The sequence below is a fragment of the Perkinsus marinus genome (assembly GCF_000006405.1).
Source record: "Perkinsus marinus ATCC 50983 genomic scaffold scf_1104296939758, whole genome shotgun sequence".
Lineage (NCBI taxonomy): Eukaryota > Perkinsozoa > Perkinsida > Perkinsidae > Perkinsus > Perkinsus marinus.
The window spans coordinates 568,470-581,951 of record NW_003213081.1 but is presented as its reverse complement, the minus strand read 5'-3'; the positions used below and the strand labels follow the sequence as shown (position 1 = coordinate 581,951).

The 13,482-nt window shown below is 44.6% G+C and overlaps 3 protein-coding genes and 1 non-coding gene across 4 annotated transcripts; 2 read left to right on the top strand and 2 right to left on the bottom strand.

Annotated features, from left to right (window-relative positions):
- Positions 1–614: 614 nt before the first annotated feature.
- On the top strand, positions 615–1,691 carry Pmar_PMAR029359 (conserved hypothetical protein; the record flags this gene model as incomplete). The annotated part of the gene is made up of 3 exons (XM_002782443.1): positions 615–636; positions 679–746; positions 1,107–1,691. 3 exons carry the CDS (start codon positions 615–617, stop codon positions 1,689–1,691), a joined length of 675 nt encoding a protein of 224 aa, XP_002782489.1.
- A 460-nt stretch (positions 1,692–2,151) lies between these two features.
- Positions 2,152–6,643, bottom strand: Pmar_PMAR029356 (serine/threonine protein kinase 2, putative; the record flags this gene model as incomplete). Its single annotated transcript, XM_002782442.1, has 14 exons — positions 2,152–2,157; positions 2,205–2,289; positions 2,334–2,409; positions 2,651–2,734; positions 2,783–2,879; positions 2,989–3,052; positions 3,586–3,791; positions 3,838–3,925; positions 3,969–4,060; positions 4,117–4,278; positions 5,762–5,830; positions 5,880–5,979; positions 6,315–6,455; positions 6,504–6,643. 14 exons carry the CDS (start codon positions 6,641–6,643, stop codon positions 2,152–2,154), a joined length of 1,410 nt encoding a protein of 469 aa, XP_002782488.1.
- On the top strand, positions 6,227–6,298 carry Pmar_PMAR029357. Its single transcript has one exon. It is a non-coding gene; the product is annotated as a tRNA-Thr (tRNA).
- Positions 6,644–8,235: 1,592 nt separating the features above from the next.
- On the bottom strand, positions 8,236–13,261 carry Pmar_PMAR029354 (Phosphoserine aminotransferase, putative). Its single transcript, XM_002782441.1, has 14 exons — positions 13,159–13,261; positions 13,048–13,106; positions 12,910–13,002; positions 12,066–12,164; positions 11,493–11,552; positions 11,354–11,434; positions 10,493–10,631; positions 9,903–10,089; positions 9,623–9,710; positions 9,161–9,345; positions 9,055–9,109; positions 8,912–9,004; positions 8,805–8,869; positions 8,236–8,750 (listed from the first exon to the last, which is right to left on the bottom strand). Exons 1-14 carry the CDS (start codon positions 13,238–13,240, stop codon positions 8,675–8,677), a joined length of 1,362 nt encoding a protein of 453 aa, XP_002782487.1. The 5' UTR covers positions 13,241–13,261; the 3' UTR covers positions 8,236–8,674.
- Between the last annotated feature and the right edge of the window lie 221 nt (positions 13,262–13,482).

Genomic DNA, 13,482 nt, shown 5'->3' with positions numbered 1-13,482 from the left:
TGTAAATCTCGCTCGCCCGAATATCTTTGTGTTGGTGGTAGGTGGCCGAATCGTATATTAATCTATGAAGTTTCTCTGATGAGAGTTCGAGGAGGGGAAGGTGGGTAGTTGGACTTCGGGTTTCGGGTTTTAATTATAGTTCGGGTTTCGGGTTTTCGGGTTTTCATTGTAGTTGGGTTCAGCAGTGCTTTGAATTTTAGTAAATTTACTTTCCCATTCTGAGTGCAAATGGAAAATTCGTCGGTCTTACTGGGTTAGTATTTCTAACCAGTAAGGTGGTATATGTTTGCCTTCCTCAGTTGAGCTCAGAAGGGTAGAAGTGTACAGAAAGTTTCCTCGTAGAATTTTCATAGTGTCATAGCCAACACTCGCCGTTAATTGTATTTTTTTCATTTTTCAGGTAATGAGGAGGTCGAAGCCGTCGAGAAGGAGGAGTTTGAGAAGATGCCATGGTTGGCCCGAATCTTGTACAAGCTCATGCCGTATTAGAAAGTTTCTGTTAATGATTGATTTATTGCTTGGGGGTATCTTTTCATCTGAGTGTTGCCTAGGAGAACCTAAGATATTTTTTGTTGTAGATTTTATTTTATTTTCCCTTCCCCTCGCGCGCCTGAATGGTTACTGCTAATCTTAAAGGTATGAGTTTTTTCTGATTTTTCTTTTTATTTTTCAGCTCAGGTCCCCTGGTCGGAAAAAAGGATGATTTTGATGTTCGTGGTCGTGACGATATAATTGGAAAGGAAAAGGTGAATATTTGTTTCATTGGAGTTTCACCACCCTAGTGATATGAAAAACAGTAGTGAAAAACATATTTCACGACTACTGCATATCACCGCGAATATCGCGTTTTTCACCACTTCACGTAAAACGGGTGAAACTCTATTTTGATGGAATTTTAATTAAAAATTTTATCGTTTGTGAGGATATTTTGTATTTTCGTTGTAGTTTTTGTTTGTGTTATTGTTAGAAAATTTCAGATTTTTACTTTTTAGGTGAAGTCTTGAAACTTTTCCGATAATTTTAATTAAATGTTTGTGGATATAATTTCGTGGTTTGTGAGGTGTCCAATTTCCGACGGAAAATTCGCGAGTTTTTTTTCTTTATAGATTCGCTCGCTTTCCACATCTGATGACGATTCGGTGGAGAATTTTCCGCGTAAGGGAAAGGGGAAGGGCTCGAGTCAGTATGGGAAGGGCAAAGGGTGGCGAGATCATTGGCGTGGCACTGGTTTCTACGTGAAGGGAAGTCCGATGAGGAAAGGGAAGGGAAAAGGTCGTTTTGACGGTATTGACAGTGGCAAGGGTAAAACGGTGTCGGAGAGTGGTTCGGAGGAAGTGATTCAGAGGAGAGGAAAAGGGAGATTGTATGCGTTAGGGAAAGGTAAGGGAAGGCAAGATGAGCAAGATTTTGGGGGTAAAGGGAAGGGGAAGGGTTATCGTGATTATTATAAGGGTGGGAAGGGCTATAAGGGAAAAGGATTTGTTCCATCGTGGAAAGGGAAGGGAAAAGGTATGAGATATGATTCTGATTCGGAGGGTGATGATGGTTGCATGGCGGGTAAGGGGAAGGGGTATTGGGTGTTTGTTCCGGCGAAGGGGAAGGGGTGGGGAAAGGGAGTATATGGTAAGGCAAGGAAAGGGAAGGGGATTATGGGTAGAGGGTATTGGTATGGTGATTATGAAAGGGATTAAATGTATTGACGTTGTGTGGGTTTAAGTGTTTCTTTGAAGTGTTGATGGTTGTTGTGTGAACGTGGGCAGTGGGGAAGAGTATGTCTCTCGAACGATGGAGAAAAGCTATACTTTCTGGTGAACTTGGTTCGGAAGTGCGAGGTGGGAGAAGGTTGTAGTAAGCAACTGCGAGAGTGATAAACACTACAATAAGATGGTCGCCAATTTGATACATATTTTGTTGCTCCTAACAGCATAGGGATGAATCGTATTTAAGTGGGTAGAGTGAGAGAATGTTGGAAATCATACTCCGTATTTCTTGTGGGTTTTGTTGTTCCCCCTGCATAATCGTGTAAGCAATCGGCGGTTTCGACACCATAACGTAGAAAAAATGAGGGGCAGCAACTAGAACTCGAGGCTTGTGATTTGAACAACCGGTGAATAGACAAGGATATCGTGCATTCGACGACGACAAGCAGAATTACACCTGAAAATGGGAGAGTATTTCATCGCGAAGGGAATGGCAATTCTCACTCTGGAACCTCTTCGATTGTCGAGGTAGACCATTTTGTTGACGCTGGTTGGGTGGGGGATAGGCGCCAGGACGTAACGAGGGTTGCTGAGGGGAAGGTTTCGGGCAGTGGTGGAGGTGCTCTTACTCACCTTATGCCTCTCGAAGGGCCTCCGTGATGGTAGGCAGCTGAAAGTCCTCCCCCTCCTCTGCATCGGTATGGAATTCCTGACGGCAGAATGTATGTTATTTTTAATGTGTTTCATGTAATAATAGATGTATTTTAAAATAAGATTATCTGCACTCTTATACTGATAAATAGTTGGGGGTGAGTTGAAGAAAGAATCTGAATTACCTGCATGATGGTGGTCGATTTTTGGTAAACGTTGACATGCATCTGAGATGACAGTTTGTTGAGTTGAAATATTATACCCAAAAAAGAACGACTGGACTTCATGAAGTCACTTACCCCCCAACGAGGCGGGCGTTCCACTGTGGTTAATGCCGTAATGCTGAGTTGGAGTCCTTCCATTATGGACAACACTGGCCCGGCCTGAAGTGGGTGAGAATATGGTCACTCGAAAGGTTAGTATAGAAGTACGGTAAATATTAGGAACACGCATATTGGGGGAGCCGCCGTACTGATGCCGTCGAGGTCCTTGTAAGGGATGTCGACGCTGTGAATTGGGAACGCGGGACTGAGAAGATTGAAAATACTGAAACCGAGAATCGAACTCGGGACCTATCGCGTGTGAGGCGATCGTCATAACCAACTAGACCATTTCAGCGTGATACATCTAAGCTTACTCTTGCGTCGTCGACAAGTCTCTGGGCCTCCCTGAGGACTATATCCGATTCTGGTATGCAGTATCTATCGAGCGATGAGGTGCGACCATCTCTGAGTCATCACCATACCTCTTATTGGCATCTGCTCGATATTCGTAGTAAGCCGGAGGGAAATTGCCGACGAATTGTCGGTATGCGACCGAGTTTCGATTCCCTCTTGTGTTGTGTGGCCTTTGATGCGGTTCGTTAGTCTGACGCCGCCTCTGTGGGACAGCATTGACAACATTCCCAAGCTCAACCGGTGGAGCTTTGGGGGATGGCCGGGGTCTGAGATGGTCATGTGCTGAGCACGAGTTCAGCTGGGAGCTCCCTCACCCGCCAGTTCGGTCACGACTCTCAATGATCGGCGGTAAACGACAGCTCTCGATACGGGGAGGTTGGGGTTGCATTTGCTGGGGGGTCGCTTCTGGTTCATTTTGCGATGGAGGAGCATCCGTGGATTCGAGCGTTGCTGTGCACTGCTGTGTATTATCGCCCACCGAGACGTCGTCATCGTAGCGAGGCTTCGGCATTATACTGCGATCGAGACGTGAGGCTTATATACTCATCGGCGCCCACCTCGCGAGATCTGTCGCACTGGCGTCCCTTGGGAACTTGATGGTATTCAGAAGGCCGCCACAACAGTTATTCTCCATCACTGATGGGTTCATCAATAGAGGATCATCGCGGATCTCCCGTATGTGGTGTTGCATGACTTGTTGTTGCAAGAGTTGGGATATGGTCGGTCGGCGTTTGGGGTTCACCACTAGTAGCATGCTTATCACCTACATCGTCGTTCACTTGTGGAAGAAAAGTAGATGCGGGAATCACCTGTGAAAGGTCCGAACTAAAACATGGCGGTATGCGGGGGAAAGCCCCTCGGAGGACCTTCCTGTACAGACCCTCCATATCGTCAGCGCTGAGTCATCCAAGTGAATGAGAATTTAACCGATTTTACCCACCGAAAAGGAGGCCGCAGGGAGACCATCTCGTACAGCACACAGCCCAGCGACCAGATATCGCTCTTGATATCATACGGCTTGTCTCTCCACACCTACGTCGGAATAAAAGTGGCTTCAACGGTGGTGGCGAGGAGGAGGAGGAGGCTACTTCTGGACTCGCATAGTAAGGCGTTCCCGTCTGGGTGTAAAGGAGGCCACGCTTAGCGACTTTGGAAACGTTGAAGTCGCCGAGTTTGACATCGCCCCCGCGCGTTAGGAAAACGTTGGCGCTCTTCAAGTCCCTGTGCAAAATCTTTAAGTCGTGGAGGGCCTGAGGAAGTCGGGGAATGATACACTTCTCAGGAGTGTCGGAATATTCGATTGTTTTCCGCAGCTGATCTCGGGAGTTTCCTTGTTGATTATAGGAGTTTATATACGAATAAGGCTCGAAATGTTAAGAAACCAATAGGAATTTCCTCAAAATTTTCATATTGTCATCATCATCACCAACACATGTAGTTGATGACCATGTGCATATCCCTTTCCCCCCACATTTTAATATTGTCATCATCATCACCAACACATGTAGTTGATGACCATGTGCATATCCCTTTCCCCCCACATTTTCATATTGTCATCATCATCACCAACACATGTAGTTGATGACCATGTGCATATCCCTTTCCCCCCACATTTTCATATTGTCATCATCATCACCAACACATGTAGTTGATGACCATGTGCATATCCCTTTCCCCCCACATTTTCATATTGTCATCATCATCACCAACACATGTAGTTGATGACCATGTGCATATCCCTTTCCCCCCACATTTTCATATTGTCATCATCATCACCAACACATGTAGTTGATGACCATGTGCATATCCCTTTCCCCCCACATTTTCATATTGTCATCATCATCACCAACACATGTAGTTGATGACCATGTGCATATCCCTTTCCCCCCACATTTTCATATTGTCATCATCATCACCAACACATGTAGTTGATGACCATGTGCATATCCCTTTCCCCCCACATTTTCATATTGTCATCATCATCACCAACACATGTAGTTGATGACCATGTGCATATCCCTTTCCCCCCACATTTTCATATTGTCATCATCATCACCAACACATGTAGTTGATGACCATGTGCATATCCCTTTCCCCCCACATTTTCATATTGTCATCATCATCACCAACATGTAGTTGATGACCATGTGCATATCCCTTCCCCCCACATTTTCATATTGTCATCATCATCACCAACACATGTAGTTGATGACCATGTGCATATCCCTTTCCCCCCACATTTTCATATTGTCATCATCATCACCAACACATGTAGTTGATGACCATGTGCATATCCCTTTCCCCCCACATTTTCATATTGTCATCATCATCACCAACACATGTAGTTGATGACCATGTGCATATCCCTTTCCCCCCACATTTTCATATTGTCATCATCATCACCAACACATGTAGTTGATGACCATGTGCATATCCCTTTCCCCCCACATTTTCATATTGTCATCATCATCACCAACACATGTAGTTGATGACCATGTGCATATCCCTTTCCCCCCACATTTTCATATTGTCATCATCATCACCAACACATGTAGTTGATGACCATGTGCATATCCCTTTCCCCCCACATTTTCATATTGTCATCATCATCACCAACACATGTAGTTGATGACCATGTGCATATCCCTTTCCCCCCACATTTTCATATTGTCATCATCATCACCAACACATGTAGTTGATGACCATGTGCATATCCCTTTCCCCCCATCATACCTTCAGGCCGTAGCACATCCCGATGAAGATACGCCAGATGTCGTCCTCTCGCATAAACAATCTACTCTTCTGATGTTCGATCTGCCGAGTTTAAGGAACTCAACTGACGACCGTTGACTCTGTATTTTACAATCTTTTGGAAGAGATCTCCTCCATCTGCGTACTCGGTTACTATGCACAGCTGATGACCCCGATCAACGAAGAAAGCCTCCTTGTATCTGAGTAGCAGTGTGGGTGGAAAATATGCACATGATCATCAACTACATGAACTTTGAGGAAATTTTGAAAAAAAATTTCTGTCCACTTCAGCCCTAACTCCTATAATTGTTGAGGAATTTCCTGAGCTCAGCTGAGGGAAACGAATATATATTTCATTGAAATATATATTCGTCTTTACTCAGCAGTGTTGAAATAATTTCAACACTGCTGAGTAAAGGCGTGTTGACACGAATATATATCTTCCAAGCCGGTTTAGCTTAGTGGTAGAGCGTCAGTCTTGTAAACTGAAGGTCGGCGGTTCAATCCCGCCATTCGGCTATACTTTATTTCTTACGCAATCACTGAGTCATGCTTGATGCTGGCCAGCAGCCTAACTTCATTTAAAGAGTTTTCCTTCTCCTTCTCCGACAAACTCGGTAGTTTAACTCTCTTCAATGCATACACCTTTTGATCCGATTTCCGCAATACTTTATACCTAATCGGCACTCCTCAGGAGGCAGCTCAAAACGTGGATGCTATTTACACAGCCGAGTACGCGCCCACTCCCAAGGGTGCTATTTCGGTGAAGTCGTCGAGACTCCCTCTGGAGGCAACAACGTTTGAAAGTGATTTTTTGTCTGGTAAATGAATGTGATTGTGAGAAGCAGTGGTTACACCTTGCATTACAACTGCATTGTTTTCAACATACTCTGCTGAAAGCTGCGTTCCCTTCCCCACGATGAAAGCTCAACAAAATGAACAACAGAAAAATGTAACAAATGTGTCGTGGAAATATGCAGCGTCAATCCACGTCGTCCACGAGGCGTGATGAGAGAGACATTAGTCCTCCAAAACTACTCTGCTGGTAACAGTGCCCTCCCAGATGGATTCCCAAGAGTCTTATATATAACAACTCTCACACTACTTACTGCCATTTTTGCAGCGATTACGAATGTGCGCGAAAAATTCCTTCTCACAGCCCGTACGTTTCCTTACACCTAACGAGTTCACATGAGAAATAATCGCGGATGGCCGTAGTTCGCTTCCACACGACGATACCCGTCGGTCGTTGCTGCTGTTAGCTGTTCTTAAACTGCCTGTGCGGAGCTCCACCGATTTCCCCACGACAACTCTGTTCACACATGCCCCACAGGCACATTCATAACCCCATACCCCTCTTCTCACAGATCTACCCTGCCCTCATCAGAGATCAAAATCCAGCTGCCACTGCTAAGCTCCGACAATGGGAAGGCGAGCTGTGAAGCAGGGAGCCGCTCGGCCGGTTCGACTGCACGAAGCCGCAGAACTAGCCGAGATTGCTGTGCAATATTGTTCTCGTTCGAAGGCTAGTCGAGCGATTCGCGAACGCGTTCCTCGTGTTGTGTGTTTCTGCAGCTACTGGGTGGGAGACGTTTGTGAAACCGCGACCAGTAGCGCAGATGCCCGACCGTGCTCAAACCACAAGCACTGACTGCTCGGAGGTATCAGTGGTGGTGTTTCTGAGGGTCAAAAGTTACCGTCGACAATTTGAAAAATTTTGTACCCTCATTTTTGGTTTGAGCTGACCCTCAGCTTCTCACAGGTTGAGGTTGAACCTTTCCACGCTGGCTGAAGCTGAGTCAGGTCGAAATGTCTCCGGTTTGGGGTCTTCCCTGGGTGGTGTGGGAGGGGAAAACCGTGAAGAGCAAGCCCTTGCTTGTCTCTTGAGCCAAGCTGACAGATACGAGTTTCTGTCAGCTTGCTCAACATGCAATTGATTATGTTGCACCCGCTGCAGTGGTTGATCGATTTCAAGCTATGCACGCAAACACAATTGTGTTCTGGAGCGGCGCATTTCTGCTCTCCGCCCGGAGTCGGAGCTTGCTCGGCGTGGATTTTGACCGGTCAAACCTGTTTCACCACCAGTCCCTTTGTGACTGGAGGTTCCATGAGTGACCTTGCAATTTCATATAACTCAATTCACTAACGATATCCTGGCGAGCGAAAATCCCCTTCCCAAAAACCTCGCCGCTCCATAGTGCGCACAGCCGCAATGTGCCAACACACTATTAGACTAGTAGGCCGCCGGTCCTATGCCGCCAATGACCGTGTCGTGATTGTCGATCTGTATTATCCATCACAACGAACTGTTTCCTATTCTTTACTTCCTATTTCCCATGGAATCATGTCTGCAATATTCCCCCCACCCTCCTGCCCAGCCATCAGCACATACATGTTCGAATATTCCCATCATTTGAGTTTGGCATTTCGATTAACCAACACAACAGACCAATACAGCAGCAGCTACTAGACGGACAACTGCGATGATCACATCACTGTGTAAATTGTCCCGACTACATACGGCGTTTATCGCATAGATTAAGTCACGAAAGCAACCGATCGACCGAGGGGGTCTGGCCCGACCAATCGGTCACTTCTACTGCCGCGACAAAATCATTAGCGTTCAAACAGCCGTTTTCACTAACAACATCAAAAAAACCCGCTTTCTCGCTACGCCCAGTTGATCGATTGTCAACGGAATCATTGCGATGGTATTTCTCCTGTGGGTGAAAAAAGTCAGAAATCCACAGATAAGACATAAGGCAAGATATAAGGCAAATAACAACAGTGAGTCAACCAAGGGGGCCTGGCCTGGCTGACTCAGCGACAGACGATTAAATCGATCACGTGATCGATTTGGTAAATAGAATACACTAGACACCTTCTCCCACATCCCTAACGGTGCCTCCTCGCGAAGTTTTCCATAAATTTGCAAGCAGAATTGACAGCTTCGTCCTTCACCCCATTGTACCTAGGGTAACCGAAAGGTCCCCGGTTCGATTCCCACCGACCACCCCAACCTTACAACGTAACGCGGAGCCCTCCGGTGATTTTATTGCCCTGCAACTGGAACAGACCAGCTTCTTCCGCCTACCAAAAAATTTCGCGCGCCACAAAATTATTCTCTTCTACCTCGGCAACAAAGCGGTCCTCTAGAGACCTATCCCCACCTCTCACACGAACGCAGACTGACATACGACTACGATCTGCCGGCCGAACAGGGCTCTAAATTTTCAGGAAAAAAATTCAAAATTTTCCGCAAATTCCACTACTACCGTATAAAAGCCGTTGGAGCGATCTACAACACCCCACACCTGAGCAGCTCGTCGTCTGACAATACCAAGACGCAGGTTCGATCCCCGGGCCCTCCATTTCTCCTACATAGCTTTCTGCTCTATATTTGCGAGCGTTGCACTCTCACCAAAGGTCCTCTGGTAGTACCCAAGGACCAGGTTCACCATATAAATGGCAAACGTCGGAGGAGTGTTGTACAAACTACACAGCGGTGTTGAGGTCGATTGCACGTAGTAGTCCATAAACGACGGGCAAACATACGGTGGTTGTCCCTGACAATACAACCAATCATAATCGATCACATGGGCGCGCGCTAATTACATCCGCCACAAAATTCGATTCGAATCGGGCATACCCATTCACGCTATATACAAATGGTCAACTACGCGTGTGGGTGACAAACTAGGAATTTTTTGAAAATTTTTGGAACTTTTTGCTGTTTTTCGTTTACTTTTCCCCCAAAGTCGCGTGTAAATTTTCATAAAACGTCTCAACTCAGCTGAGGAAAGCAAACATATATTCCAACGCTGCTCATATATGAGCTCTTACCGGTCTAATCAAGTCGTCTCTGACTATCGCAAGGCACACTCCTGCTGGACCGAGATTCTTGCCGCCCGATGCGTAAATAACTCCGTAACTGTGAATAAATAACTCACCCCATAATCAGCCATGAACGACATATACAAATACTGAAGCTTCACTAATTCTTCACGAATATAAATGTGGAGTATGTTCTTGACTAGTAGTTTTCATATACGAAGAAATGTCGCAAATTACTAATGTGAATCAATTTAATTTTCACAAGGTTAAATCGAATCGTACTTGTTACTTTTCAACATTAACTGGTCTGGACAAGAGCGTGCTGGTCATATCAATAACAACATTGCGGCCTGAATCCTTCAAAGCACTCGCCAAACTGTCGTCGAGATACTCCAAGCCCTCCATAGTTTCGTTGGCCGTGAAGTGAATGAAAGAAACTTCGTCGGGCGGGGACGACAGATCAAGATCGGAATATCCTGACAGATACTCATTGGGCCTAATCTGAATCTTACACGCTCAACCTCATAGATACAGTATGAAAAAAACGAGTAAATTCATCAAAAACAACTAAACGATACGCAGCAGGTCAGAAACTAATCCTGAAAAATTCCTAATAATAGTAACACACAATTGGATATTTTGAATCTAACACGCTCACCCTTGGGAGTGAAAAAGAAACGATAACGCCCAAGACACTTCAACTGCGCTACGGTGATAAAATATTCATAATATATAAAAAATAAATATTCATTGGAGTTTCACATGAAGTGAAATGCAAAACCTGTTCTCACTGATTCACCACTAGTGTTTTAATATCATTTAAATCAATATGATAGCAATTTACATACCACATTTCCGCCGCGACTCGAATTAGCCTACCTGGAAGGCCCCTCACATTGGTAGGGAGTTTCGCATTGAACTCCTCGTTGACGACTTTGATCTTATCCATGCCGATCATCCTGGCACATTCACCCAAGCAGCGTTGACCCCAATACCCAGTATCGATATACTCAACCACCTGTGGGGGGAAAGGGATATGCACATGGTCATCAACTACATGTGTTGGTGATGATGACAATATGGAAATGTGGGGGGAAAGGGATATGCACATGGTCATCAACTACATGTGTCGGTGATGATGATGATAATATGAAAATGTGGGGGGAAAGGGATATGCACATGGTCATCAACTACATGTGTTGGTGATGATGACGACAATATGAAAATGTGGGGGGAAAGGGATATGCACATGGTCATCAACTACATGTGTTGGTGATGATGATGACAATATGAAAATGTGGGGGGAAAGGGATATGCACATGGTCATCAACTACATGTGTTGGTGATGATGATGATAATATGAAAATGTGGGGGAAAGGGATATGCACATGGTCATCAACTACATGTGTTGGTGATGATGATGACAATATGAAAATGTGGGGGGAAAGGGATATGCACATGGTCATCAACTACATGTGTTGGTGATGATGATGACAATATGAAAATGTGGGGGGAAAGGGATATGCACATGGTCATCAACTACACGTGTTGGTGATGATGAAAATTTTGAGAAAATTCCTACTGATTTCTCTACATTTTAGTATATAAACTCTTCCGATTAGCTTTGGAAACTCTTCTGAGCTCAGCTGAGGAAAGCGAACATATATTCCTACTCCAAAACTCATCTAAACATCTAAGAGAGGTCCCCGGTTCGATCCCCACCGACCGCGCTTTTCTCACCTTATGCCCGAGCTCTGGGCGAAATAGGTTCAACGGTATTCCCGCAAATTGAGCATGAGCACCTCCTTGAAGGAACATAACCTAACCAACATATACATAATCGATCAACAGGGCGAGCGCTTTTACACCAAACGAATACCTTATAGTTAGTTGGAATATGCAACATGTCACGAAGGCGTTCTTCAGCTTGGGCGAGTACCTACGATAAACAGCGTTATCATCACCGAATAGTAAGTCATAATAAACACGAGGGAATAAAAACAACAAATAAAAAAACTTCAATTTCGCCGCTACCAAACGGAAAAGCACATGCTATCACGGTACTGCCTATAGCGGGGAATTTCACCACTGCAAATGCGAAATAACGAGGAAAATAAATTGACATTTCCGCACATCTTTAGCAAAAAGAATCAATTTCAAACTTCAACCGAACGGAAAAAGAGTTATAATTATAATATTTAATATCTATAAAAGGTTGATAATAATGCTAATAAAATAATATTGGACTTTCACGACTACCCGTTTTACGTGAAGTGGCGTGAAAAACGCGATATTCGCGGTGATATGCAGTAGTCGTGAAATATGTTTTTCATATCACTAGGATTGTGAAACTCCATAGTATTACATACTTGATATCAATGTTCTTACATGATAAAAATTTGTATAATTATGATCATACATCTAGCAAGCGACTTGAAAAGGGTATACCCACTGTTTGAAAAGGACCATCAACATCGCGATGAGATAGCTCCATGAACCCCATCCCGGTTCCATCGTAGTTGACGAAATCTCGCTGAGCCTCATACATAACCTGACAACGAGTTCTACATTGGAGTTTCACCCTAGTGATATGATAATCACTAGTGCGTAATATGTTCCACAATTCACTTCGCAGGAAACAATCGTAGTGTAGGGGAACAGAGTCCCTGGGACAGCAGTACACAAAGAGTTAGCGCGGTAGATCCGCGCTGAGCTAGTATAGCCTGGGGTTAGGATATACGAGAGTTAAGATTATATTTTCCTTTACCATTTTCAAAGTCTTATGGTTGGTAATACTGAATCTACGGTTAGGGGAGTTGAGGAGGCTCAAACCACTAACATAGTATTAACGTATTATTGTATTGTTATTACTTAATTATTTGTAATTATTAATAAAATATTTTCTTTAGTGACAATATGGAAATTCTGTACACTTCTACTATCGCTGGTCGTATGTAAACTTCTGAGCTCAGCTGAGGAAAGCGAACGTATATTCCTCCAATACTCCACACAGCGTGAGTTTATGGGAGAAAGAATTTTCGAAAAAAAGTGAGAAATATTTTGCAAATGAACCACATTAGAATTTGAAAATATCTACTCAGAAAACTAAACGTATATTCCAACAACGAGCTCACATGATCATCTCGAGAATTCTACCACAAGTGATCTATCGGGAAATTACATATACCAAATTTTACGATACCGATACCGAGAATCGAACTCGAGACCTCCTGCATGTTAGACAGTCGTCATAACCAACTAGACCATTCCAGCACTGGTCACACGAAGTTGCTCACCTCATCGGGGAGGCCGGCCGGGCCAGCGGAGAAGTTGTAAACTCTGTGATTATGGCGCCCCCTTGGCACGGCTTGGACGTTCACTTCGGCAACCTAAGACGTTACCAAGATGGTGAGGAGGGGAAGGAACCGAGTCACCCTTTCATAGTAGTTGGTATGAACATGAGCAGTGGCGGCAACGTTGCTGGCACAACGGGCTGAAATTGGGCATGATTTGAATCTTACTCGCTTGAACCTAAGATACCCCACCTGGAGCAACGCCTAATGGCACTCCACTGACAGCCTTATTGAAAGGGAAGCGAGAGCGAACCAGAAGGGACCACTTGGACATGGGATGAAGGCTACGAAAGCTACCAAACTCTGTCATATCATCAACAATGAGAAGAAATCTTGCGCGTGCGGAAATGTAAAAAGCGCGAGCCATTATAATCGATTTTGCGATGAGATTGCGATTCGTATGGCTCTATGGTTGTCTACGTGTTCAGTGAGATTATTCTGGATTTTAATTAGGAGTTGTGATCAATACTGCTGAGAATTAACTTTCAAGGGAAGTTAACTCTGGTGAAATTCCCA

Bases quoted from the DNA above. Each gene is read 5' to 3' on its own strand.
- Pmar_PMAR029354 (XM_002782441.1), bottom strand. From the start codon at position 13,240: ATGTCCAAGTGGTCCCTTCTGGTTCGCTCTCGCTTCCCTTTCAATAAG. The intron at 9,110-9,160 runs GTAGGAGAAATG...TGGTATTGTCAG, and splicing joins AATATAGAGCAGAAAGCTAT to ACGACGAGCTGCTCAGGTGT. The intron at 9,005-9,054 runs GTAGTAGTGGAA...CTGAAAATTTAG, and splicing joins GCTCCAACGGCTTTTATACG to AGCCCTGTTCGGCCGGCAGA.